General features: G+C 36.6%; 1 protein-coding gene across 10 annotated transcripts in view; it reads left to right on the forward strand.

The window, feature by feature from the left end:
- The window catches only part of cbfb (core-binding factor subunit beta), a 45,049-nt gene extending 19,126 nt beyond the window's left edge, over positions 1-25,923 (forward strand). The window contains exons 4-8 of one of the 10 annotated variants that reach the window (XM_048167989.1): positions 15,356-15,472; positions 15,565-15,660; positions 17,230-17,271; positions 17,572-17,619; positions 23,635-25,923. In XM_048167989.1, the coding sequence (XP_048023946.1) occupies positions 15,356-15,472; positions 15,565-15,660; positions 17,230-17,271; positions 17,572-17,601 (285 nt within the window). In that variant the 3' untranslated portion in view covers positions 17,602-17,619; positions 23,635-25,923. Of the gene's footprint in view, positions 1-15,355; positions 15,473-15,564; positions 15,661-17,229; positions 17,272-17,571; positions 17,620-23,629 lie in introns of all 10 variants that reach the window. The other 9 variants (XM_048167988.1, XM_048167992.1, XM_048167991.1 and 6 more) reach the window with 9 other exon arrangements.
- Positions 25,924-26,417: the final 494 nt, after the last annotated feature.

Below are 26,417 nucleotides of genomic sequence, written 5' to 3' on the forward strand. Positions count from 1 at the left end.
TACATTCAAGCTATTTTAAGGCATGAAGATTTTTTTTCACAGGAAAAAAACATTTAAATGGTGATCAAAGATGAGTTTTAAGGGATAAAATTATTGACTATAGGGGGACTTTAAATATTTTCTAATTTCATTCAACATTTTCAATTTCATGTACATTTTTATTAAACATGGATCTGTAACACTTTACAATAAAGTTCATTAGTTAAACATTAGTTAATGTATTAACTAACATGAACTAACCATGAGCAATACATTTGTTACTGTATTTACTAATCTTTGTTAACGTTAGTTAATGAAAATACAGTTGTTCATTGTTTGTTCATGTTAGTTCCCAATGCATTAACTAATGTTAACAAGATATAATATTTAATAAAGATTTAATAAAGTATTAGTAAATGTTGAAATTAACATTAACAAATGTTAATAAATGCTGTATAAGTGCAGTTCATTATTAGTTCATGTTAACTGATGTAGTTAACTAATGTTAACTAATGAACCTTATTGTGAAGTGTTAGCCATGGATCATTATTTTTATTAAAAAGGCTTATTTCTGCTATTGTAGGCTCGTTTTGTTAATGTAAGCAATTGATTTAGACAAGTGCATGATGCCGGTACAGACGTACCTTCTCAGCCAGAATCGCCTTGAAGTCGTGCATCTTTATAAGCGGAGCCACGCAGAAAGTTACAAAAAATGCTGTGCACATCGCCACATGAAATAGGTTCTCACACATTCAATGCGCATGACTGCCCACACCGCGATGACGTAATTTTTGCTGCGTGCACCTTCACGCTCATGCAGACGCAGCGAGTATAAACCAGGCTTTACACTAATGATCCTTTGCGTACTGGGGATCTTTGCACTGCAATGGTTTGTACATATGCTCATTATATTGAACCACGGTGCTCTCACAGGGATGCTGACTCGAATCTGACTTGACTCCAAAATAGCAGCCCCATGCGATAGTTTATAATGTTATAAGGTTTGTTTATTTTAAATTTAATTTAAATATATTTAATATTAATATATAAATATGATATATTAAATGTTTTTATATTGTAATAATGTTATATATTGATTAGGTGCTATTAATTCCTTTTAAGGTGATCGCATAAAAAAAGACCTGCATATAGCTTGTCACAAGCACATGCTGTGCTTTAGATGCTGGTGTGCCAAACAACTGAGTACCTTGGTGAAGCATCTTCATTCAGAAAGAACATCAACTGGTCAACAGTATGGATATGCTAGTCCACCAGCTAGACAAGCCTGGACCACTATAGACATACATGCTGGTCTTAGTTTATTTATTTATTTATTTTCAGCAGATAAGTGTAGCTTGGAGACATTTTGATCATGTTTGGGCCATTTGACACGGAACTGGGCAATGGAATGTTCTGTCACTTCCTTTTCCTCAGTAGCTTACAGAGAAGCAGCTGCTGTGTGTACAAGAGCATTTAGGCAGCTTGTGTGCCTAAATAGATAGGGGGAATGTGTCCTACTGTCACAGGATAAGCTAAGAGGGTAGAAAGAATACATTTAGAACATTAGTTAGATAAGATATGGACAGTGGATCATAGTGACAACTTGTCTTTGTTGTAGTACCACTGTTCTGTTACTCATATTTGAGTCACAGAGCTGATACAGCACTTACTGTGACATGTGAAATAAAGCTCTCGTGGGCCGTCTTTCTCTTTTTCTGAACATAAAGAGGGAAAGTCCAGGAAAGGCCTTTTGAGGCCACTGACTCACACATATAGAGATGTCTGAGAAATACACACACACAGACGCAGTTTTGTCAGACACATTATGTCCGTATGTGTGAATAATCCAGTGATCAGCAAGTGCCACATAATTAGCACTCATGTGGGATCACACACAAACACACACTTTCTTCCTCACAAAAAGCTCCACTCATGAGGTGCGGGGACACAATGCCCCTCTGTCAGCGTTCGTGTAAGTGTGTGTGAGTGTGTGTGTGTGTGTGTGTTCTGCCCCCCTCTTACAGAACCGGCCTCCTCCTCTCTTGGCTTCAGATGCTCCCTTGCTGGTTTTCTTTTCCCTCGCATGCTGCAAATCTGCTGATGATGGCCTGGCACGTGTCTGAACGAGGGGCAGCCTGCCAGTGCGCCAGTCACACACCTTACTGTTGCCACAGTGACCGGCACTGGGTTATTCAATTCATTCACTTTTGCCCTATTCGTTATAGTTCATATTATTTTCATTCATCAGAACTTTCACTTTCAGATCCATTTTAATTCAGTTAATTTCAAATCCATTTTAGTTTAGATGCACATGAGTCACAACTGAATCTGTAATCTGTCTTTAGAATTGAAGTGAGATGACTTTAATATCCCAATTGTTTCTTTAGACAGCAAGGAGATTAAATGAAGAGCACTTTAATTTAAGCCTCCTTTATTTAAGGGTTTTCAGTCAGAAATTTGGATATGAACTTAAATATTTCTAATTTAATTTTTCCAAGACCAAATTATTGTGCTTCACTACCATTCAAAAGTTTTGGGGTATAAGTTTTTTAATGTTTTTGAAATAAGTCTCTTATGTTCACCAGTGTTGGGGGTAATGCATATCAAGTAACTTGAGTTAGGTAATCAGATTACTTTTTCAAGTAACTAGTAAAGTAACGCATTACTTTTTCAATTTACAACAAAATATCTAAGTTACTTAGTGCAGAGGTGTTGTGTGCGCTTGAGAACATGATGGTTATTGTAGTTCTAGAGCAGGGGTGTCCAATCGTGCTCCTGGAGGACCCCAATTAAACACACCTGAACCAGCTAATCAAGGTCTTACCATAGGCTAGAAACTTCCAAGCAGGTGTGTTGAGGTGAGTTGTAGCTAAACTCTGCAGGACAGTGGCCCTCCAGGACCGAGCTTGGACACCCCTGTTCTAGACTAAATGCGAACCATACTAATAAGCAAAAATTACTTTAGATTAGATTTAGAAACAAGAGTGTTAAAATTCCTTCTCCTGTATCCTATTAGGGTTGGGCGATGTCCCCTAAATTGGCAGTTGACGATGTTTACAGTAAAACATCGTGATGGACGATGATATCGTCGGGGGTGGGGGGTGTATTTTAATTTTTCGTTATTATATAATTATTATTCTTTATTTTACTTTATTACTTTATTTATCCCTTTGACGCGTACAATCACACCAATGTGATTAGAACGTTCAGTGCAGTGCATCACGTGATCAATTGCCAAATTCAAATGTGCGTGTGCGCTTTGGCTGGCGCTAAACCAGAGATGGACGCGCGCAGCACTTTTCATATATCACAAATATGCAGTGTTTTCAACCACATAATGTTTATTTTAGGTTTCGGATGTTTAAATACATATAAGATGTTGTGAATCCAACAGAACCTGCGGCACAAACTAACATGGCGACACCCATAACATGTATAGCTCAACTAACGCAATCAAGTTGTTTAAACAGCAAAACACATCCACTTTCACATATTTGAGAATCGGAATCAGATATTTCATGTTATAGTTAACAAATTAGTGAATATTTTGAATAAAAAAAGGAAAACTGAAATAAAAGCAGATCATCAGTCATACAGCGCTGCGGTGTGTGACATGACAAGCAATGACGCCTCACCATGGAAACAATAAAGTGATACGTTCTAAATAACGGTCGCCTTGAAAAACTCACGCTGGGGGGTCAGCCAGAATATTTTTAATTTACGTGCGAAAGGGTTATTTTATTTCCAAACTAATGACTCATCCGGGCTTTCCAATAGGTTGCACGTGAGGGGAATAAAAGGGGCGGGGCGGGGGCGTGGCATCACGATGGTGTCTCTCCATCGTGATGTCGGTCAGCCATCACGATGGACGATGATATCGTCCATCGGCACAACCCTATATCCTATTCTTCTTTAATTCAGAATGGCAGCACAGCTGAAAGGTTTGTTTGAGCTGCGCCCTCTACTGTACAGCTGTAAATATGTATTTCCTTCAACCTGAGGCTTATTCATTTCACTTTTGGTGTGAAAGGACCTTAACATTTGTCAAAAATAGAACTTTTTTTGTGTTTATTAAAACACAAACAAACAAGCCCAGACCAGGTAAGAAAAAGTAACGTAAAAGTAACGCAACACATTACTTTTTATAAAAAGTAACTAATACAATTAGTTACTTTTTTAGGGAGTAACGCAATATTGTAACGCATTACTTTTAAAAGCAACTTTCCCCAACACTGACGTTCACAAAGATTTTATCATAAAAATCAGTAAAAGAGTAATATTTCACAATTTAAAACAACTGTTTTCAAATTCAATTGTCAATTTTTATTTTAATGCATTTTAAAATGTAATTTATTCCTGTGATGGCGAATGACCCTTCATCCACATCCAAATTTCTTATTATTATCAATGTTACTTTTCATTTTTGAACAATTTAATGAGCCCCATCATACTTGAGCAGCAATTTTTGGACCTAATTTTGTCTATGAAAAATATGTAAGTGGAACTAATAGAAGAAAGTTAGTCTGTACCGTAACTCTCAATACATTTCTTTTTGGTCTTCAGCAGATGCAGTAGTTGTGGTAAACAAATTCCCAATCAGGGGTTTTCTCTTCAAAGTTCTTTTAAACTCTCCTTTCAATTAGTGCCTTCCAATTAAAGGCATTTGTTTAGGCCTACCAGCAATGTCTGTGTGAGTGCTTAAATCGTTCCAGTAGATCTGATGGGGTGCTGTGTGTGGCCTACACTTCTAATGAAGGCCCTTTTTCCTCTCTCTCTATCCATTTCACTCTCTTTTTCTCTCTGAAGAGAAGAAGGTACTTGGCTGCCACTATTGGCTGCTGCTGCAAGTAACGTTCTGCTGGTTTCATCTCATTTCCTGCGTAGATGTGTGGACAATGAAGTAGCCTGAATCAGTAGCACTATGTGACTTTTGAATTAGTGAGTTTGTTTATTCTCGCTATGCGACGTTCCGATATTTCATATTATCTGTAAATCTAAGGATGCATGTACGCGTACAGAGGGGCTGGCAGTGCGTGCGTTTTTGAGTGTCATACACCAGGGTGTGGGGGATGTGGGAGCTGACGTTTAGTTTTTGAGGAGGAAGTCTGTGGTCAAGCCGTTTTCTACGCTCCCCTCCACTTTTTTTCCTTCTCCATGTAGCTGCACTTAAAAAAACTCTGGCTGTCTCTACAGATGTGGAAATCATTTTAGAGGAGAGTGTGTGTGTGTGTGTGTGTGGGAGGCAGGGCTTCGTTTGTGAAGCGTGGGATTCAGGTCCATATGAGAGCGTGCCGAAGCCTCCCCTTGCCCCAAAGCACCCTGGGAAGGCCTTGGGTTTGGCCTGCTCGTAAATGAAACCCCTGTGCTAGTCAGGCTAGAAATAGCCCTGCAAAACGGCAAGAACGTGGGACCGCTTATGTATCTAGCAGAAAAACAAACTCGCCCCACTCCACATCTGACAACGCCTTTCAGCTCCTGTTTTCATTTTCTAATTTATTCTGGATTATTTGTTTACCTCTGCAGAAATACTTTTGAGTGGTAAAGACAGAACTCTACAGGCTGGAAACGTACACGGGGTGTTGCCCTAAGTAGTGCACAAGCATACGCACACCCATGCACACTAGATTGAGGAGGCGTGCTGCGTGTGTATCGCGCCGCTCTGCCTCTAATTGGTCGCATTGATCATTTCCACATGGCTGTTGGCTGCACATCTGCCACTGATGTGTCCCTTCCCCCCTGCATCTTCGTCCTCCTCCTCATAAGCCCTTGCTCCCCGGAGAGGTGCATGGTGGGAAACAGGATGTCACCCGCTAGGTGGCATGTCTCGACTTTGCGCTTCCTGTTTTCTCAGTCTCTCTATCTTTGTTTTTGTCTTATCATTGATAGTCTAAATTTGTCTTTTAATGGCCTGTTTAATGCAGACTCCCACAGTGATTAAACCTCCAGGTAGAGTTTATCAGCTTTCCCTGCTGGGTTGATGTCACATTTCGGCAAAAGCAGTCAGCGGGGGGCCTGCTGATAACCAGGACACTCTCTCTATATAATTTTAGACTCATATTACGAGCCTTGTCTGTCAGTTGCTCCCTGCTGACAGGTTTTATATGAGTCAGCATGCAGATATTTGGCTGTGAAATCACAAATGAATTTGCTGCATGCCTCTACATAACCCCCAGGATACTTAATAAAGTTGGTTAGTCAAAATTAAAAAATAAAGGTGGAGATGGAGTGGTTGTGGGATGCCGGAGAAATAGTCACGCGAGTAAGAACGCAGCCGCTTAAATATCCTTGTGTTGAATTATATCTCCTTCTGAACTTTTGGTTTAAACTCTGTATGTTGAAGCTGTTCTGTTTGTAGTAGGTCTACTATAGAGATATTTGTATATATACAGTATTTTTGACAGCAAATGACTAGAGCACTTAATATCAGTTTCAATTTGTACAGTTTTTAGTTGTAGATAGTCTTTAAATTTAGTAATTGTTGTTATTACTTAATTTGAAAAGAAAAAAATAATAATTAAGCAATGTCTCACCAACAAAAGTGCTATATTTCCGCTATATTTTCCGATATAACGTGTGATATTGTTTTATACAACAATTCAGTAAGCAAGAGTAAACAAGAAGTTAATATTAAATAACTTGCATTTCATTGCACACTGTAATTTTTTTTTTCATGATTTATCACATTTTTTCTTTTTTTAATGTGGTTCAGATAACATAATATATAATAATATATAACATAATAAAACAATTCTGTTGATTTAACCAATCGCCTTCATTGTATTAACTAAATTTTTTTAATTTCAATGAACTTATTTAAGGCAACCAGTGTGTTATTTTGAAAATAGCTCCAAACAAAGCCACAGAAGAACCGTTATATGTCTCTTAGCAAAAACTGTGTTTTGTTTTTAACAAATCAGTTAAATAAATGATTCAATGACTCATTTGTTAGTTTGGTTCCCACGAGAGAGATTCGAAAGCATACGGAACAATCTGCTCTCTAATCACTCTCGCGGTACTTTGACGTCATACACCGATTGGTGTGCAAGCCTGCTTCAAGTCGAACACACCTATAATCGGTGTTTTAAATGAATCTGTGTTTTTAATGAATAAAGACAGGCACTTGCTGAAACCTACAGCCATAACAATGTAACCTGTAGAGAGATTGAATAAATAAATCTCACTACTAATGTACAGACTGACAGAACTTATAATGTATACAAAAAAAATTAATTAAGGAAATTAATATTTTTCTATAGATTTCTGTTTCAAATAAATGCTGTTCATGTGAACTTTCTGTTCATCAAATAATCCTGAAAAAATGTGTCATGATTTCTACAAAAATATTAAGCAGCACATTGATGATAATAATAAGAAAAGTTTCACCAAATGAGCAGCAAATCAGCATATTAGAATGATTTCTGAAGGATCATGTGACACTGAAGACTGGAGTAATGATGGTAAAAACTCAGCTTTGGTATTACAGGAATAAATTACATTTCAAAATATATTTCACAATATCTTTTTTTGAATAAATACTGAGACTTCTTTCAAAAACATATCAAAATCTTACCTACCCCAAACAAGGGTGTATAATTTTGTATAAATTTCTGAATTGCTTCCAGCTTAATCTTTGTTTAATTCTTATTCCTGGTTTTGGTCACTTTGTTTCCTTGGTCACTTTCAAAATTACCATATGTTGGAACCAATAAAAAAGGTGGATAAATATGCAAATCCATGATATTTGAATGCTGGATGATGCCACACTCATCTGTTGGGAGTGACTGAACAGCTGACTAACTAACAATTATCATAGGCATGATAAACCCATTTGAGAAATCAGCCCACACAGACACTCACTACTTACAGATTTCACTCTAGCATAGTGAGAAGTGTGTGTATTTGCAGTTAGTAAACTGAATTTGCTCTGCATATCTCCCTCATGTCTCAACACACTGATACGTACATGTAAACTCTGGGGGCGAACATGTTCAGACCGCTCTCTCTCTCACTGCGCCATTGTGTTCGTAAGAAAGAGAGAGTCTTTGAAGTAATCTCTGACTCAGTCATGGCACAGTGACACAGACAAAAGACATCGGTGAGACCCGCATTTTTAAAGCACTACAGGTACGAGGACTGTTTACTTAATCTAAGAACTGCAAACAGAGGCAGACACAGAAGAAAACAGAGCGACATAGAGGGCAGGAGAGAAAGAGGTTGATGAACAGATGCATGTAAACCCGTCTGTCTTGTCTGGGGCCTATAGGCTGTGTGCAGGGCCCGGGATTGTTTTGGCTGTCTGAATCAAAAGCCTCCGCGGCTAAATTCAATCCCAGTGTTTACTCGCTCTCTCGCACCCCCTCCCGCCTCTGCTCAGCTCCACAAACACACACAGATCCTCTGTCTTATCCTTACAGCTGCCCCACCCAGCACCGTCGTCTACTGTACCTTCACTGTCTTTCCCATTTGATGGCCAATTCTGACACCTCTCACACACTTTTATTCATTAAATATGACCCATGGTCTTTAGAGAGCACAGGTTGTAGACTTACGAAGGTGGTTGTAGTGTTTCCTGAACGTTCTTTGAGCTCTACAACTATCTTTCGTTTAAAGTCGGCATTAATTAAAAATTTACTTAAAGACCCCCTTTGGTGAAAATCAAGTTTTTAATGTTGTTTATATGTCTATGCGGTGTTTTTAATATGCTTTAAGACAAATCATGTGCAAATTCATAAGTCAACACCATTGCTGAGTATTTTCTCTTTAAAACTGCAGTGATGTAAAGACGCAGTCTGAAAATTGCTGGTGTTTCTTACGTCACAAGCTACTGTACTTGTAACCAACCACGTCAATGTGCCGGTCGGCTTTAGCATATCATTAACTATTAAGCAGTCTCAAGAGAAGCCAGGTTATCCTGGTATATTAGCTGTTTGATAATGCAGTCAAGCAAAAGACTAATCATTTTAATTACATTTATGTGTCTGACATTGTAAAAAGCATTTACTTCAGTAAGTTGACCGAGTGGATCTCTGAGCTTGTGCGAGTGAGTGGAGGCGGGGCTAATTAGCATATTAATAGAGCCGCGTGTACTGAAAGAAGCAAGGGTGTCGAGTTACATTCAAGCTATTCTAAGGCATGAAGATTTTTTTCACAGGAAAAAATGTTTAAATATGTCATTTTGGTCATTAGTTTTAAGGGATAAAATGATTGACTACAGGGGGGCTTTAAAAATGTACTCCATTTATTTGCTAATGCATATTCCTGGTTTTAGTGTAAGTAATTCAGTGCGACTTGCTTTTCATATTCATAGATTTTTGAAAATGTTACTATAATGTTTAAGTAGATGATAATGTGCAACATGATGCTTTGAAAGATGTACACTAAAGTTTTGGGTCAGTAAGATTTTAAAATTAAAACTATTAAGCAAAGACATTAAATTGATCAAAAGTGACAGTAAAGACTTTTACGTTGTTAAAAAATTGTCTATTTGTGAATAAAAGCTGATCTTTTGAGCTTACTATTCATCAAAGATTCTGGAAAAAAAATGTGTCACGGTTTGTACAAAAATATTAAGCAGCGCTAAAGACCGGAGTAATGGCTCCTAAAAATTCAGCTTTGGGATCACTGGAATAAATTATATTTAAAATATAATACCACATACTTTTGAAAGGTAGTGTATGAACATTCGTTTATTTAGTCAACTGTTTTTTTTTTTGTTTTTTTTTTACCATGCTCTTCTTCTGAATGGATGTTTTTGCTGTTTTAGCAAACTTGCTTTCAGTCTGATATGTATCACCTACTTTTCCCAATCTAATCAATTCCTGGTGGATAAAAATCAAGTCCCACCCAACATACAGTACATCACAATGAATGATCACATTACACAAGTAAAATGGGTTGCAAATGGCAATTCATGTCGTCTTTAACTATGAATGAAAAATCTTCAGTCTTCCTGGAGGAACTACTTTAGGACCGAAACATCCCTAACACATAAACTGTTCACTCACACACACACACACACACAAGTGAACCATGACCTGAATGTAACTACCCATCCATCCCAGCTCTTTTACCTGGGTCTTCACCGATCCTCAAGGGGGTGACTTCACTACTCATCACCTCCTAGAAATACCCAATGAAAAACAGCAGCGGAAGAGAGCAAAAGAACTGCTTTTCTCATATGTCTGCATTGTTGGTTTGGCTCCAATGAAAACTGTGTGTTTAGGCTGATGGAGTTATGAATGTTCTTTCTGGATGAAGCCCAGGAAGGCTTTTTAAATATGTTATTAATGGCTATAAGGCCTGTGTTTGTTGGGAGAAGAAACTGTTTGAGTTGGACAGATGAGAGAAAAAAGAATCCGAAATGATAAAAATACATGTAGGTTCAGATTCATTTTCAGCATTTATTTCAGATGTATGGCCCATTGTACCGTGCTTCTCAGAAATGGATGGTTTTTCTTTCGTCCCTCCGAGGTATTATATTTCTGCTATGTTTGGAAGATTATGCTTTTTTGATTCCTCAGCACTTTGTTTTAAATTTGCTCTTTAATTACATTGTATAAGTTTCCTAGCATTATCTCGACATGAGTATTCAAAGCACATTGTGGCTGAGGATATGATTTCAGTCAGACCGTTGACTCGTGGGCTTCGCTGATGTTTAGTTAAACTGCTGCAGAACTGAGCAGGCTTTATTTTTCCTACCTGTGTTTTACTGCTGAGGGGGACACAGATCACAGCCTACGGCACATCCTGTAAGGAAACATGGGGAAGGAGTTTCAGGAGGGCAGGTGGGGGTGGAAGCTGTGCTTGGGAAACGGTTCCAGAGAGTTTGTTTCGAAAGGGAACATAGTCAGAAAAGCCCTTCACTGCTGACAGGAAAGCTACCATTTCCTCAGGTGTGAAAACACTGACATGTTTTTTCATATCGCTCTTTTTTTTTTTGGACTGATGTTTTTACATCTGAGGTGGATATACACCTGGAAATACTTTTTAAAAGATTAAAAGCTTAAATGTTTTAGCAGCAGCCATAATAATAATTAAAAAAATAAAAAGCTGGATTTTGTATTAGGGACTCAAGAAGGGTTGTAATGTGCCGTGAACATGTGCCCTACCACTACACCACGACTCTCAACGGTGGTTTATTGAATCATTGATTCTAATGAGACTCTTTGTCTTGTGTCTGTTATTTAGACCTGCAGAGAGGTTGTGGTTTATCTTTTGATTTTGGTAAACAGTGTCATTCGTAATAGTGGCTTCTTAGTGGTTGTACAACAGCAAACATTTACATCTGTGGTGACTGCACTTGGATATTTGACAATGTAGCTGTTTTAGTCATAAATATGCCTTTATATTCTTAATATTCTTCTCGTCACTTAACACAGGCATCAGGATAGACATAACATGGGCAGGCCCAAATCATTTATAGGAGCTATAAGTCATAAGTTGCCCGGGTATATTTGTAGCAATAGCCAACAATACATAGTATGGGTCAAAATTATCTATTTTTCTTTTATGCCAAAAATCATTAGGATGTTAAAGGTACCCTAGAACCAGTTTTTACAAGATGTAATATAAGTCTAAGGTGTCCCCTGAATGTGTCTGTGAAGTTTCACCTCAAAATACCCCATAGATTTTTTTTTTTATACATTTTTTTTTAACTGCCCATTTTGGGGCATCATTAACTATGCACCGATTCAGGCTGCGGCCCCTTTAAATCGCGCGCTCCCTGCGCTCTCGACGATAATACAGTGCATTTACAAAGTTGACACAGCTAATATAACCCTCAAATGGATCTTTACACGATGTCCGTCATGCATGCTGCATGCATGGATCGGATCATGTGAGTATAGTATTTATTTGGATGTTTACATTTGATTCTGAATGAGTTTGATAGTGCTCCATGGCTAAAGCTAACATTACACACTGTTGGAGAGATTTATAAAGAATGAAGTTGTGTTTATGAATTATACAGTCTGCAAGTGTTTAATAATGAAAATAGCGACGGCTCTTGTCTCCGTGAATACAGTAAGAAACAATGGTAACTTTAACCACATTTAACAGTACATTAGCAACATGCTAATGAAACATTTAGAAAGACAATTCACAAATATCACTAAAAATATCATTATATCATGGATCATGTCAGTTATTATTGCTCCATCTGCCATTTTTTCGCTGTTGTCCTTGCTTGCTTACCTAGTCTGATGATTCAGCTGTGCACAGCTCCAGACGTTAATACTGGCTGCCCTTGTCTAATGCCTTGAACATGGGCTGGCATATGCAAATATTGGGGTCATACATATTAATGATCCCGAGAGTTACGTAACAGTCGGTGTTATGTTGAGATTCGCCTGTTTTTCGGAGGTCTTTTAAACAAATGAGATTTACATAAGAAGGAGGAAGCAATGGAGTTTGAAACTCAGTGTATGTCTTTTCCATGTACTGAACTCTTGTTATTCAAATATGCCAAGGTAAATTCAATTTTTGATTCTAGGGCACCTTTAAGTAAATATCATGTTCCATGAAGATATATCAAAAATGTAATTTTGTGAGTGGATATGCATTGCTAACGACTTTATTTGGACAACTTTAAAGGTGATTTTCTCAATATTTGGATTTTTTTGCACCCTCAGATTCCAGATTTTCAAATAGTTGTATCTTGGCCAAATATTGTCCTATCCTAACAAACCAAATCAATGGAATGGAATGGAGCTTATTTATTCAGCCTTCAGATGATGTATAAATCTCAATTTCAAAAAAATTTACCCTTATGACTGGTTTTGTGGTCCTGGGTCACATATCATCATTGATGTAACCATTATCACTTTTGACACATGACTGACTTTTATATATCAACATCAATTCTGTGTTTTGAATGTCAAACCACTTTGATGAACTGCAACAACTGCGATAATAATTTAATTACATAGGCCATTCACATTTATTTACAAAAAGTCTTAAAGGTACAGTAACAAAATGAAAACAAATTCAGGGAAAATAAATAAAATGCCATTAAAGTGGCTTTTAACAATTTTCACTTTACAGCTTGTAGTATAAATCACCTTACACAGTTGACACTAAGATGTGATTGTTTATTTGAATTCACATAAATTTTGAATGGCAGATTTATCACTTCTCTTCTATGTTATAGTTTATGTTGGTTAGTGTAACATTAGTGTATTATTTGATAAATGATTGCTTTTATTCAGTAAGGATGTATTAAAATGAGCAAAAGTGGCACTATAAAGACAAAAAAAAACCTGTTATTTTGAACTTTTTGTTTATAAAAAAAAATGGATCACGCTTTCCACAAAAATATTAAGCCGTTTTCAACATTGATTTGTTTTTTGAGCACCAAATTAGCATATTAGAATGATTTCTGAAGAATCATGTGACAACGAAGACCATCACATGAATAAATTACATTTAAAATCAATTAAAATACAACACGGTTATTTTAAATCATAATAATATTTCAGAATATTATTGTTTTTATTGTAGTTTTAATAAAAAAATATGAAGCATTGCTGATCAAAAGAGTATTAAGTACCTTTTTTTCTTGAATAGGAAAAGTTAGTGTTTGATAAACGAATTGGTGGGCTATATTTATGCTAGACGACATTCACATCGGTGTGGTGAATTTAGTGGGTATGAAACCAGGGCAGACAGCAGTTTACCCTCTGAACTGACTCCAAAAGCAGTTCCTCCACACACACAGATACACACAGACGCTTAAAGGACGGCAGTAAAGTCAGACAGAGCTCATGTTGTGTCTGCTCTGGCGGAGTGTGTTTGTCTGGCAGGTCGCTCCGGCAGTCACCAGCGCCCAGTGGGGGACTTTGAGTGTCCAACTACACACTACAGTGTTCCTGTGTTTCTCGCCTTTTTGGAGCAGCACAGTGGAACTTCGCTCTTATTTGGTGACTCGGGTGGTTTTGGCGGGTAACGCTGAGGATACGTGCATATGCGTATGCGTTTATAGCTGGCCTCTTTCACTGCAGTTACAGAAATAAACAGCACCCACAGACCGACAGACTGCACGCTTTTGTCTCAGCCTGGATTCCTCAGTGGCAGAGATGTGATATTCCTGTGGCTCTGAGCCAGACAGACAGTCATATACCCCTGTCTCCACATTCTCAACATCTCTCTCACTCTTTGTCCACCTTGTCTTATTCATAGTCCCACCCATCATCCGAGTCTCACACACGGATGCAATCATGCGCTCGCCCGCGCTGCCGTGTGCACTCGTTGGCCATGCTCAGTATAAATAAATTCAGACAGGCTTTGCCTGTCTCTGCATCGGTGTACCCTTACTCTCTACTACGTTGGCCTCTATAAATAAACACTCTCATCGCAGGAAGCAAACATTGGACCCTACAGACATTGGCTGGGCTGAGGCTGAGATAGGACAGGAAGAGGCAGAAAAAGTTGTAATGGTTAAATGTTTATATGTCCAGTTTTGAGGCCATTTCCAGCAGTAACTTCCACTGAACAGCTCACAAGTGTTTTACAATTCAAATGAACCATTGTACAGCCAGGTGTGATGTTGAGAGGGGGTTTTCAAATGCGGATACGACTGTGGAGTAGGTGGTTATGGCATTTCACCTGTTCCGAGGGCTTGTTGTGTCTATGTAGGCGGAGTAGCAGGATTTACTGTAGAGTTAATTGTATCTGTAGTATATTGTAGTTGTTAGATGAATCAGTGACACTTAAAAGAAAAAAAAGACCTTTTAAAAACCATGTTTAAAATGGATGTGCCGTGTTCTTAGCATTTTTTTTTTTTATTTTTGGATTTCCTGTGGATTTTTAAAAAGACATTTATACCATTTTCAACAAATTTTTACATATAATGATTCTGAAAATGTCAGCACGTGTACAATGACATAATTTCCTTACATTGTACAATATTAATCATTATTTTCAAGTTTATAAATATAATATAAATAAAAAAGTAATATATGTATAAATAAGAGAAAGAAAATCATATAAAAAAATTATTTGTTTTTTCCATGTTCTTTTTTTAAATTCATTTTTATAAAATTATAGTTTTTTTTTAAATAATAAAACATTATGCCAAACTACTATATGTTTTTTCCCTGAAGAATTTAATTATTTTAATATAAGAATAAATAATTTTTAATTGTAAATTGTATTTATAAACAAATTAATAGATCCAGACTAAACAAAATGAGGTTGTGTTATTGACCCAAATGTCACTCATTTTTCCATGTAAAATTCTTCCAATTTCCCTTCTAAATCTGCTTAGAAAATGCTACACATTCTACAGATTCCATCTCATTTATCTTTTTATTGTTGTTGTTGTTGTGCTGTGTATGTATGTCATAATATCCATAATAACTAAGTGTGTGTATGTGTGCAGGTGTACCTGAAGGCTCCTATGATCCTGAATGGAGTGTGTGTGATCTGGAGAGGTTGGATTGATCTTCAGCGTCTGGATGGGATGGGTTGTCTGGAATATGATGATGAGAGGGCACAGGTACAGATATCATAAACTGCCTTTTGTTCCTCATGTACATCAGAAATAACTGACCGCTGCCTGGCTTCCTGTCTTTTTTTGTGTTTCTACAGCATGAGGATGCTCTAGCCCAAGCAGCCTTTGAGGAAGCCCGCAGAAGGACTCGTGATTTTGAGGACAGGGATCGCTCGCACCGTGAGGACTTGGAGGTGAGAGCTGGAGTGAGTGAGGATGTGTGTATAAGTGTGTGAAGTTTCGATCAGTTAGTGCATGCTTAAAATCCGATATGTTATTTTGTATTAGTTGTAATAGAGCTCAGTAGGTCCTAGTTTGTGTGTATGTGTGTGTGTGTGTGTGTGTGTGTGTGTGTGCGTGAGTATGTGTACATGTTTTCCACTTGTGCATGTACAATACTTCTGTATGTGCTTTTTTTTGCATAATCTTTACCTAATTCCTCTTGCTAATATTTTGATTGACAGCCACTACCAAAATATCTTATGCTTTAAGGAGCAGTTCACTGAAAATACAATGTTTTAGTAGCTCCTGAGCCGAGAGATGATTAAGTGGTGCCAGCGGCATCTTTTCTTATGGGTCAAGCTAAAGTGGTAGAGTGAATCTCACAACATCATGTCTAGATCAGATTTCACCCCATAATAAAAAACAATATTTTGCATAACGAACCTATTATTAGGACATTTCTGCATTGCCACATTATTTATTCATGACAACTGAGCACATTTTCCCCAAAATATGTCATTACTGTAATGCATTCTGACATTTTACTTTTGAGGATGCAGTTCTTATTACTCTCAATGATGATTCCTGTAAATAATATTTTTAGGAACTGTTGTAGGGCAGGTTTTTTAAAAATGCATTTTTTCTAGTGCTGTCAAATCGATTAAATGCAATTAATCGCATCTAATATAAAGGTTTGTAAATATATAATATGAGTGTGTGTGTGTGTGTGTATATACATACATACACACACATATATATATATATATATATATATATATATATATATATATATATATATATATATACACACACACACATTATATTTACAAACTTTTATGTTAGATGCGCATTTAACGAAATGTAATTTTAAAGGTCAAAAACAAGATCAAGCAAACAAAAAACAATTATCTTCATGACAATTAAGTACATAATATCAAAAATAATATTTTCATTACTGTAATGTGAAATAAATAGTGCTGTCAAATCGATTAATCGCAATTAATCACATCTAACATAAAAGTTTGTAAATAAATAATGTGAGTTTGTGTGTGTGTGTGTGTGTGTGTGTGTATACACACATTATACTGTATATTTACAAACTTTTAAGTTAGATGCGATTAATCGCGATTAATCGATTTGACAGCACTATTTATTTCACATTACGGTAATGAAAATATTATACTTGATATTATGTACTTAATTGTCATAAAAATAATTGTATTTTCTGTGTGCTTGATTTTGTTTTTGACCTTTAAAAAAATCAATTAAATCTAACGAATTTACTTTATTTCTAAAAGTCATGTAAGAAATTGCCAAACAGCATTTTAACATGAAAGTTACTATTATCTGTAAAATTCTTTTACTTTGACATTCGATCATGCAAAATCTGTTTCCTTTCAAAATTGCACTGCAGGAACAGGTAAATAAGTGCCACCTCACATGATTTCTGTCTGTTCCCTGTTCGCTGCATGTTTTGAGAGCTCTTGACGTAGCTAAACAGCTTGTCTGGAGTAACACTGATTTGATCACTTGTCATTTAGCAGATGCCGATGGCACAGCTCAGTCATTTAATAACTCAGGAGGTAAGACAACAATTTAGGATTTTATGTAGTGAACTGCTGCCTTGATTTTCTGTTTACTATAAATTACTCCGAGCAAAAGCGTAATGAAGGAGGGCATGTATGTTTCTTAGTATTTTGTATATATGCATGCATATATGTACTCTATGTGAGTTTGTGTACGTGTAAGCTATTGAAGTGCTTTACTTGTTTACTCATGGCTTAGTGCATGAAGTGTCTTTGCATTGTAAGTCCTCAAATATAATCATTCTACAATCAATCCAAACTGCGCTCTTAAGATGAAAACCAAATTGTGTTTTTTAGGACCCTGTGGCATCAAAAATCTGGGACTGATGGCCTTCAAGGACCAGGGTCTGTCTCCTCTGCTTCTCTCTATCCTTGTGTCATGCACTAAACCGTGTCTGTGTCTGTAAGTGTGTGTACGTGAGTGTGTATTTCACAAGAGCATGTGCATGAAGGAGCACCTTTATGTATTCTTCTGTGTGTGTGTGTGTGTGTGTGTGTGTGTGTGTGTGTGTGTGTGTGTGTGTGTATTTACTGTGTCTATATGTGTTGGTAGGTACATGTAGGTGTGTGTAAGTGGGAATTCAGGCTTCTATAAGCAACTCTGGGTCTTATACTGTACCGTAAGTGCAAAAAACACTCTACCGGCGTGAGAGACCCCCAGCTCGCTCTTCTCAGACCTCTGTAATGGAGACCAGACTTCCATCCCAAGATTCCTTACTGCCCCGCCCACCCACTCCCCTGCTGCAAAGCCCTCTGGGAGCTCTCAGGCACAGCTTGGCAGCACATGACCAGAAAGATTCCCCTTATGTACCGCCGCCTTTATATTCCTCCCTCCTAATCTACACCCTCAGGCGTTCCTTTACACACTCTTCATCCTCTCTTCCAAAATCAATCACGCCAAGGTCTCTTTTTTAAATAGATCTGGCTGCTTATGAAAATCAAATTTCTTACTCATTGCAGTCAGGCGATCTGTGACTCACGGGCCAAATGTTTTTCCCTCAAAGCTCAAAGTCACTGTGAGCGGTGGAAAATTAAACCCTGTAATTATTCTATAATTCATGCTTTCTCATCCCAGCAGCGTGGAGTCTGATCCTCGTTCGGAGCTTGTTTTTCGAGCTGCACGGTTCGGTCGGCTTTATTTTGGAAAGCGAATAACACTTGAGCGCGGATCGAACCTCGAGCCTTCGCGCTACACGCAACGGTCTCATAGCTGCGGTCAGATCTTAAACTCCATCATCCGTAATTGGATCAAAACCAGCACAATAGCAGTCTGGATCTGTGAAAAAGCCAGTGTTTTCTGGGAAAGCTGGCCAGGTTCGTTTTGAAAGGCGAACAATGCATTTAGAGACTTTAAAATCGCTTACGACCTCTCTGGGAAAGAGACAAAAGGGAGCATTCGCTCTTATTTGTCCTCTATCAGTGCGTCTTAATGCGGTTTCGTCACTGTTTGTGTACGCAGGGAGTCCAAGGGGGCGAATCAAAGCTGAAAGATATCGAAGAGGGTAATGGCCTTCTGCGTGATAGATGGTAAAGAGATGGATGAAAAATAGATAGGCCATTTTTCATGAAACCCAGGCCTTTACTGCAGGTGGGATTAGAGGATGAGTGATGTTGGGCCAGTGAAAGTATTAATATATCATTAGTATTGATCTTTTTCATTAGCAGCGCTGTCTGGCCAGCAGAATCTAAGCACTATTGACTTGTGGTACAGGAGAGTGCTTCAGCTGGGCTCCGTATGATCGATGCTTCGTCCTCTCATCCACACAAACGTGCTTTTTCGAAGCTTAAATACTAAGGAGCAAACATAAAAATGCTTTTTGTGCTTTATAAAGCCCTAAAGATATTATATATCTGACATCTTTTGCAGTTTGATTTGTGCTCTTATTTTTGCCCAGCATTTTGCCCAATATTTATTGCCTTGCTGAAACTCAAACCTAAACTGGTCTGTTGGTCCAACCTGGTCAGCCTGGTCTGTTGACTGGGATTTTTCACCTTGTTAAGGTGGTAGACCATCTGGCCACCCAGCTAAACAACTCAAGAGACCGGCTGAAATCAGACTAAGACTAACAAACCATCTTATGTTGGTTTAAGCTTTGTTAAACATTATTGTGTTACCATTCACATTAGTTTAAAAATATAAAAATGCATAAAAATGTATAATAATACGTTATAAAAAATTATTAAAAATTATTAAAAAAAATTTTTGTATTTATTATAAAAAATTTATAGGCCTACACACACAAAACTACACTCTAAAAAATGCTGGGTTAAATCAACCCAAGTTGGGTTAAAAATTACTGTATTGCTTGCTTAAAATGAACCCAAAATATGTTGGAATTTAACATTTAATAATAAGTTTAATAAATATTAATTAAACAATAAACATTAATTAAATTGCTTCATCTTTTGATTATTATTGTTGCCTCTAGTAGTTATGTGTCTGATTTTTAATTTCGAACCTATTTTGGGTTGTTTTTAATCCAGCATTTTTTACAGTGTACAGTAAAATCTATAATATTGTGAATTATTATTACAATTTAAAGTAACAATTAAAATATTATTGTTGAAAACAGTATTACTATTTTTTGTGCAAAAAAATACATTAAAAAAACAGCATTTATTTGAAATAGAAATCTTTTGTAACATTATAACTGTCACACTTGATCAATTTAATATGTCCTTGCTGAATAAATGTATTAATTTCTTAAAAAAAAATGTATTGATGCCAAACATTGCAAAAAATGCTTTTCTTATTTAGTATTTTTGTCTTGTTTCCAGTCTAAATATCTACAAATTCTTAAATCCAGATGCTTTTACTAGATAAGTAAAATTACTTAAGATATTTTTTCTTGTTTTCTGGAAAAAGAAATCAAAATGAAGTGAGTTTTTGCTTAAAACAAGCAAAATTATCTGCCAATGGGGTTAGAAAAGTAATCTTTTTTTCTGTTTGGGACAGAAACAAGATTTCAAACAGAAACAATATTATTTAAATAAAACAAATTAGATACTAAAAGCATCTGGATTTAAGAATTTTTAGATATTTGGACTGGAAACTAGAAAAAATACTAAATAAGAAAAGCATTTTTTGCAGTACTATTATAAGTGTATAAATAACAAGCAGTTTGTTGCTAGAAAAAAAAGTTTAATTCTGCAGTTTACCAAAATTGTCAACAGCTAGATAATGCTTATTATTTACAGTAGCATGTTTATGCACCAGACTGCTTTGTGCTGTGCGTATGACAGCTATAACAGCTTGATCTGTTAATGGATATGCTTAAAGATGGGATTCCCAGGCGTCGGGTCGAGTAAAAACAGCATTGCGTAGCTCTAGGGTTAGAGCGTGCTATAATCGCCGCTTCCACGGACGATGACCTCACGCTATGTGAGATACACTATGTCTGCCTCTTCGTCTATCTTTCTCTCACCGTCTGCCTGTCTGTCTGTCCGTCCGTCTGCCCTGTCTGTGCTCAGACATCTATGTCAGGGAGAGATTTAGACATAGGCACATAAACATATGTATCTGTGACAAGGCCATCAGTCATATTTTTATTTTTAAAGCTAGTGATTTGAAGACTTCCCCCTGACTAATGACTAATGTCTGCCACTTCAACCAAAAAAAGCAGCTCAATTTTTAGCGTCTAGACTGAAGTTGATCTCTGCCGTCCCCTTCTGGACACGAAAGGCAATTGCATGTGGGCTGCAAACTTTTCTACTAATCTTGTTTGTAGATTGAGAACTAACATGTCAGAAAATAGCTGTACTCTGTCTGTCTTGGTGTGTGTGTCAAGCAAACTTTTCACAGTGTTTTGCTACATATTCTTATTTACTCTGGATTTCTTAAAATTAATAAATTTTTTGATCATTAAAAATAATGGGAACACTTTACAATAAGGTCTTATTAATTAACATTAGTTAATGTATTAACTAACATGAACTAACAATGAGCAATACATTTATTACTGTATTTATTAATCTTTTTTAATGTTAGTTAATAAAAATACAGTAGTTCATTGTTGATGTTAGTTCACAGTGCATTCACTATTTACAAATTTTTAATGTTGACTTTTTATCTCACAATTCTGACTTTATAACTCACAATTGCAAGTAGGAATTGCAAGTTTACATCTTCCAATTGTGAGTTTACATCTCGGAATTCTGACTTCAATTCTGTTTTCTTGCTATTCTGACTTTTCTGCAATTGCAAGTTTATATCTCGCAATCCCGACTTTAGAATTCACAATTGCAAATTTATATCTCGCAATTCTGACTATAATTCGTAATTGCAAATTTATATCTCGCAATTCTGACTATTAACTCGCAATTGCAAAGTTATATCTCGTAATTCTGACTATTTCTCGCAATTGCGAGTTTATATCTCGCAATTCTGATTTTCTAATTCGCAATTGCAAATTTATATCTCGCAATTCTGACTTTATAATTCGCAATTGCATATTTATATCTCGCAATTCTGACTATTTCTCGCAATTGCAAGTTTATATCTTGCGCTTCCGACTTTAGAATTCACAATTGCAAATTTATATTTCGCAATTCTGACTATTTCTCGCAATTGTGAGTTTATATCTCGCAATTCCGAGTTTAGAATTCACAACTGCATATTTATATCTCGCAATTCTGACTATTTCTCGAAATTGTGAGTTTATATCTCGCAATTCCGAGTTTAGAATTCACAACTGCATATTTATATCTCGCAATTCTGACTATTTCTCGCAATTGCAAGTTTATATCTCGCGCTTCCGACTTTAGAATTCACAATTGCAAATTTATATCTCGCAATTCTAACTATAATTCATAATTGCAAATTTATATCTCGCAATTCTGACTTTTAACTCGCAATTGCAAATTTATATCTTGTAATTCTGACTATTTCTCGCAATTGCGAGTTTATATCTCGCAATTCCGACTTTAGAATTCACAATTGCATATTTATATCTCGCAATTCTGACTATTTTTTGCAATTGCGAGTTTATATCTTGCAATTCTGACTTTATAATTCACAATTGCAAATTTATATCTCGCAATTCTGACTTTTAACTCGCAATTGCAAATTTATATCTCGTAATTCTGACTATTTCTTGAAATTGCGAGTTTATATCTCGCAATTCCGACTTTAGAATTCACAATTGCATATTTATATCTCGCAATTCTGACTATTTCTCGCAATTGCGAGTTTATATCTTGCAATTCTGACTTTATAATTCACAATTGCAAGTTTATATCTCGCAATTCTGATTTTCTAATTCGCAATTGCAAATTTATATCTCGCAATTCTGACTTTATAATTCGCAATTGAAAATTTATATCTCGCAATTCTGACTTTATAACTCGTAATTGCAACTTTACATCATGCAATTTTGAATTAAGAATTGAACAACTTTACATCATGCAATTGCGAGTTAACACTTTGCAGTTAAATTCTGAATTCAAAATTGCGTGATGTAAAGTCGCAATTGCGAGTTATAAAGTTAGAATTGAGAGATATAAACTTGAAATTGCAAAAAAGTCTGAATAGCAAGAAAACAAGTCAGAATTAAGATATAAACTCACAATTGTGAGAAAAAATGTCAGAATTGCGAGTTTATATCTTGGAATTCTGACTTTATTTCTCGCAGTTGCGACTTTATATCCCACAATTCTGAGGGGAAAAAAGTCTGAATTTTGAGATAAAAAGTCACAATTATCTTTTTCTTTTTTTTTTTCTTTTTTTTGTTGTGGAAACAAGCTTCCATATAAATTAGCATTAACTAAGATTAATAAATTCTGTAGAAGTATTGTTCATTCTTAGTTCATGTTAACTAAATTAGTTAACTAATGTTAACTAATGAAACCTTATTGTAAAGTGTTACCAAAATAATTATCCAAAATGGAGAGTTTCAAATCGCTAAATATAACATTTTTTGCCGCTAACATTATTTTCCTTTCTGTTTTCTTTGGTTTTTGATGAGATTTTGGCATAAAAACTCCCTTTATTCAATATAAAAGTGCAGATGAATTTATGCAGTTTGTCATTATAAACTAAGCAATTTAACAGTTTTGACCCGAAAAATAAATGCCAATATTAAATGACAGTAATGTTTGTAAACCATGTCTCTGTCACTTCCAGACAGATCTAAAGTTCCTGAACATTTAATATCTGACTCTGTTATTGTATATGCAATTGCATGTGGGGCTGCAACCTTTTCCTCTTGTTGTGTTTCCAGTTTGAGAACTAACATGTCAGCGAGTCAAGCACAGCACAACCATTTTAACTATATTTCTGTCTCTGTCTCGGTTTGTTTGTTGGGGTGCGTGGTTGTTTGTGCACATATTTGCATGTGTGATTGTGTGTGTGACCCAGCCCAGGCGACAGCAGGACCCCAGCCCTGGCTCCAACATGGGCAACACTGATGATCACAAGATGCGCTAGCGGCATTCACCAAAGTGGGCAGGGATGGGGTCATAAGACCTCCATCACCACGGCAATCTCATCTCCCTATGCCTTGTTTATCACAGGACAGACCAAAGTCCACACCGGTGGGGATTTTCGGGTGGTAACGGCCTGGTGAAGGGGCTGGGTGGGTTGGGCTGGGCTCAGAGATTCATTCGCATTTGATTCAGTCCCTCGTTTCTTCTTGGGATTTTTGCACTATGTGATACGTTCAGTTTAAGTCCCCCATATCGCCTTTCGGTATGCATGGTTTTCCTACCTATGTTTGCTCTTGTTCCCCCCTATGCAAGGCATCTTATTTTGTCCTATTGTAATGAAATGGCATTTTTTCATTTATTTTATTCGTATTGTGTGTGAAAGTCAGGATGTTTACTTTTTGTATTTTCATTTCCTCTCTATATAAACATGTCTGTCCTTGTGCTTTGTAGGAGAAGCTAGTAAATGTTGCTAGGTAGATTTGTGCAGTAGAATAGAACTTTTTTGATGTCTAAAAAGAGAAATCTAGAAAGAGGCTGCTGATGTTGTGGATGAGGAGGTCTACCATCCTTCTCCATGTGCTCTGTCTTCCACTTCTTCCTGTTACAGTCAGTTGAAACGTGCTTTGAGCGTGAAGCGAGCAGCAGGAAGTGAATATTGAGGTCAGTGTTACTCTGAGCGCGGGTTTTTCACCCTACATCTGCTTGTTGTTTCATTAATGTTTTACACATTTAATTTGTTTTAAGCAGGCTTTTCATAGTGTTTTGCTACATATTCTAATTTACTCTGGAATTTTTAAAATGAATACATTTTTTTTGTTCAATCATTTAAAATAATTCTCCAAAATGGAGAAAGTTTCACTTCACCAAATGTCGCATTTTTGCCACCTACTTTATTTCAATTTCTTTTGACATGAAAACTCTTTCATTCATATTAAACCAGGGGAATTTATGCAGTTGTTTGTCATTATAAACAATGCAATTTGCAATATATGCCAGATATGACTCAACCCAAGGAGACCCAAAGAATAAATGACAGTAATAGCTATTTGCAAATCATATATCTGTCACTTCCAGACAGATCTAAAGCTCCTGAACGTTAAATATCTGACTCTGTTATTGCACTGTATATGCAAGTTAATATAATCATAAATTCACAGACCCTGGGATAAAATGTTATTTTCCACCAGGTCAAATAGAGGACCTTAGTGCGTCCTGGGATAACTTTCCCGGTTTTGCCCCCTCCCTGACGACAGCCCTGTTTGAGGTGATGTAGTGTTTTGGGACAGTCGGTGTGTGTGACGGGACTGGATGTTATTTCTTAAGGGAAAATCTCTGATAAACGGAAAAGAAAGTAGGAAAAGAAAGACAGGTTAGAAACCAGTTGCATAAATGATCAATAAATGGAAGCGATCAAAAATTGACCTCTTTTGACATTTGATTTTGAATAATCGATGTTGAACATAATTGCTTGATTTCATGTGTATGTTTTTTGTTTTATTTACCACAGCCAGTGGGGTAAGCATTTAAGGGCCAAGAATTTTTATTTAGATGGGATGCTGAAGCCCGAAGGTACGGCCTACCTCTAGCTTAAACCAAATATACACAAATGAGAGGTTATTTATAAGGAGTGTTGTCTGAGTGTTGAGGGAAAGCTAATGCTGGTTTAGTAGAACGTTAAAGCTTTATATAGTTGGAGTGGGCTTTTATACCACACAATGGTCAGAGACTGGGCACCAGGAGGTTATTGAGGTCTGGATATATTTTGAAGATGCCAAACCAGAGTCCACAAAACAGTCCTGCTTTAATTAGTCTCAACTCTCTGCTTTTTAGGTGTGTCTTATGCTATCAAAGAAATACCCTTGCTGGCCCTCTGTTAGTTTCTTTCTCATCCCTTTACTTAATGCTGGCATTAAGGCAAAATACACACCAGGTAGTGGATGGCTCTTTTTTTTGTAATGAATGAATAAATAAAATGTTTATTTTCTTAATTGTTTTAAGTTATTGATGCAGGTACACCTTTGTTTCATTATCAGGTTCCGCTATGATGAAATGTGTATTTCTGTATTGATATTGCTTTCCTTTTCCCCTTGGCCCCTTAAGGAACTGGGGATGCTTTTATATGGTCTTTGGTTTTCGCTCTTTTTCTGTTTTTAATTTTAAGTGAGGAGGACTGTTAACTGAAGTGTTATGTTTGTTTGTTTCTTAATAAACTTGTTACAAACCGTATTCTCGTTCATTTGTGTGTGTGTTTCTTTTTCATGCACTCCAATGGCAAAATGATTTTTTTCTGTCACATCATTTTATGTCCTAAATTGCCTAAATCACCCTAAATACCTAAATCATCCATTCACACATTATGGTAAATCAAAAAGGTTCCACAATGCAATTTTCACCACATTTCAGATCTTCCTGGAGGCTAAGTGAGGGCTGCCCGTGCAGGCTTGTTTGCAGGGTCCTGAGTGGCTCAATTTGTCCCTCAGAATGAACTACCACCTGCATTGAAGTACCGTATAGTCACACTATAGCAAACCTCTCCCATATATTCTGCTATTGAAACTGTGTGATTTCCGCCAATTGTGTAAGCAGCATTCTAATAGACAAGAAATGTAAGTTTGTACACTATCTTGCTGGTAACATTTCTTTAGTCATTTGGCAATAGGAGCCATACAGGCCTGAGAGTGAGCACCCCCTGCTGGCCTCACTAAAGCATCTTCCAATAA

The sequence above is a fragment of the Megalobrama amblycephala genome, linkage group LG19 (assembly GCF_018812025.1).
Source record: "Megalobrama amblycephala isolate DHTTF-2021 linkage group LG19, ASM1881202v1, whole genome shotgun sequence".
NCBI classification, from domain to species: Eukaryota; Metazoa; Chordata; class Actinopteri; order Cypriniformes; family Xenocyprididae; genus Megalobrama; species Megalobrama amblycephala.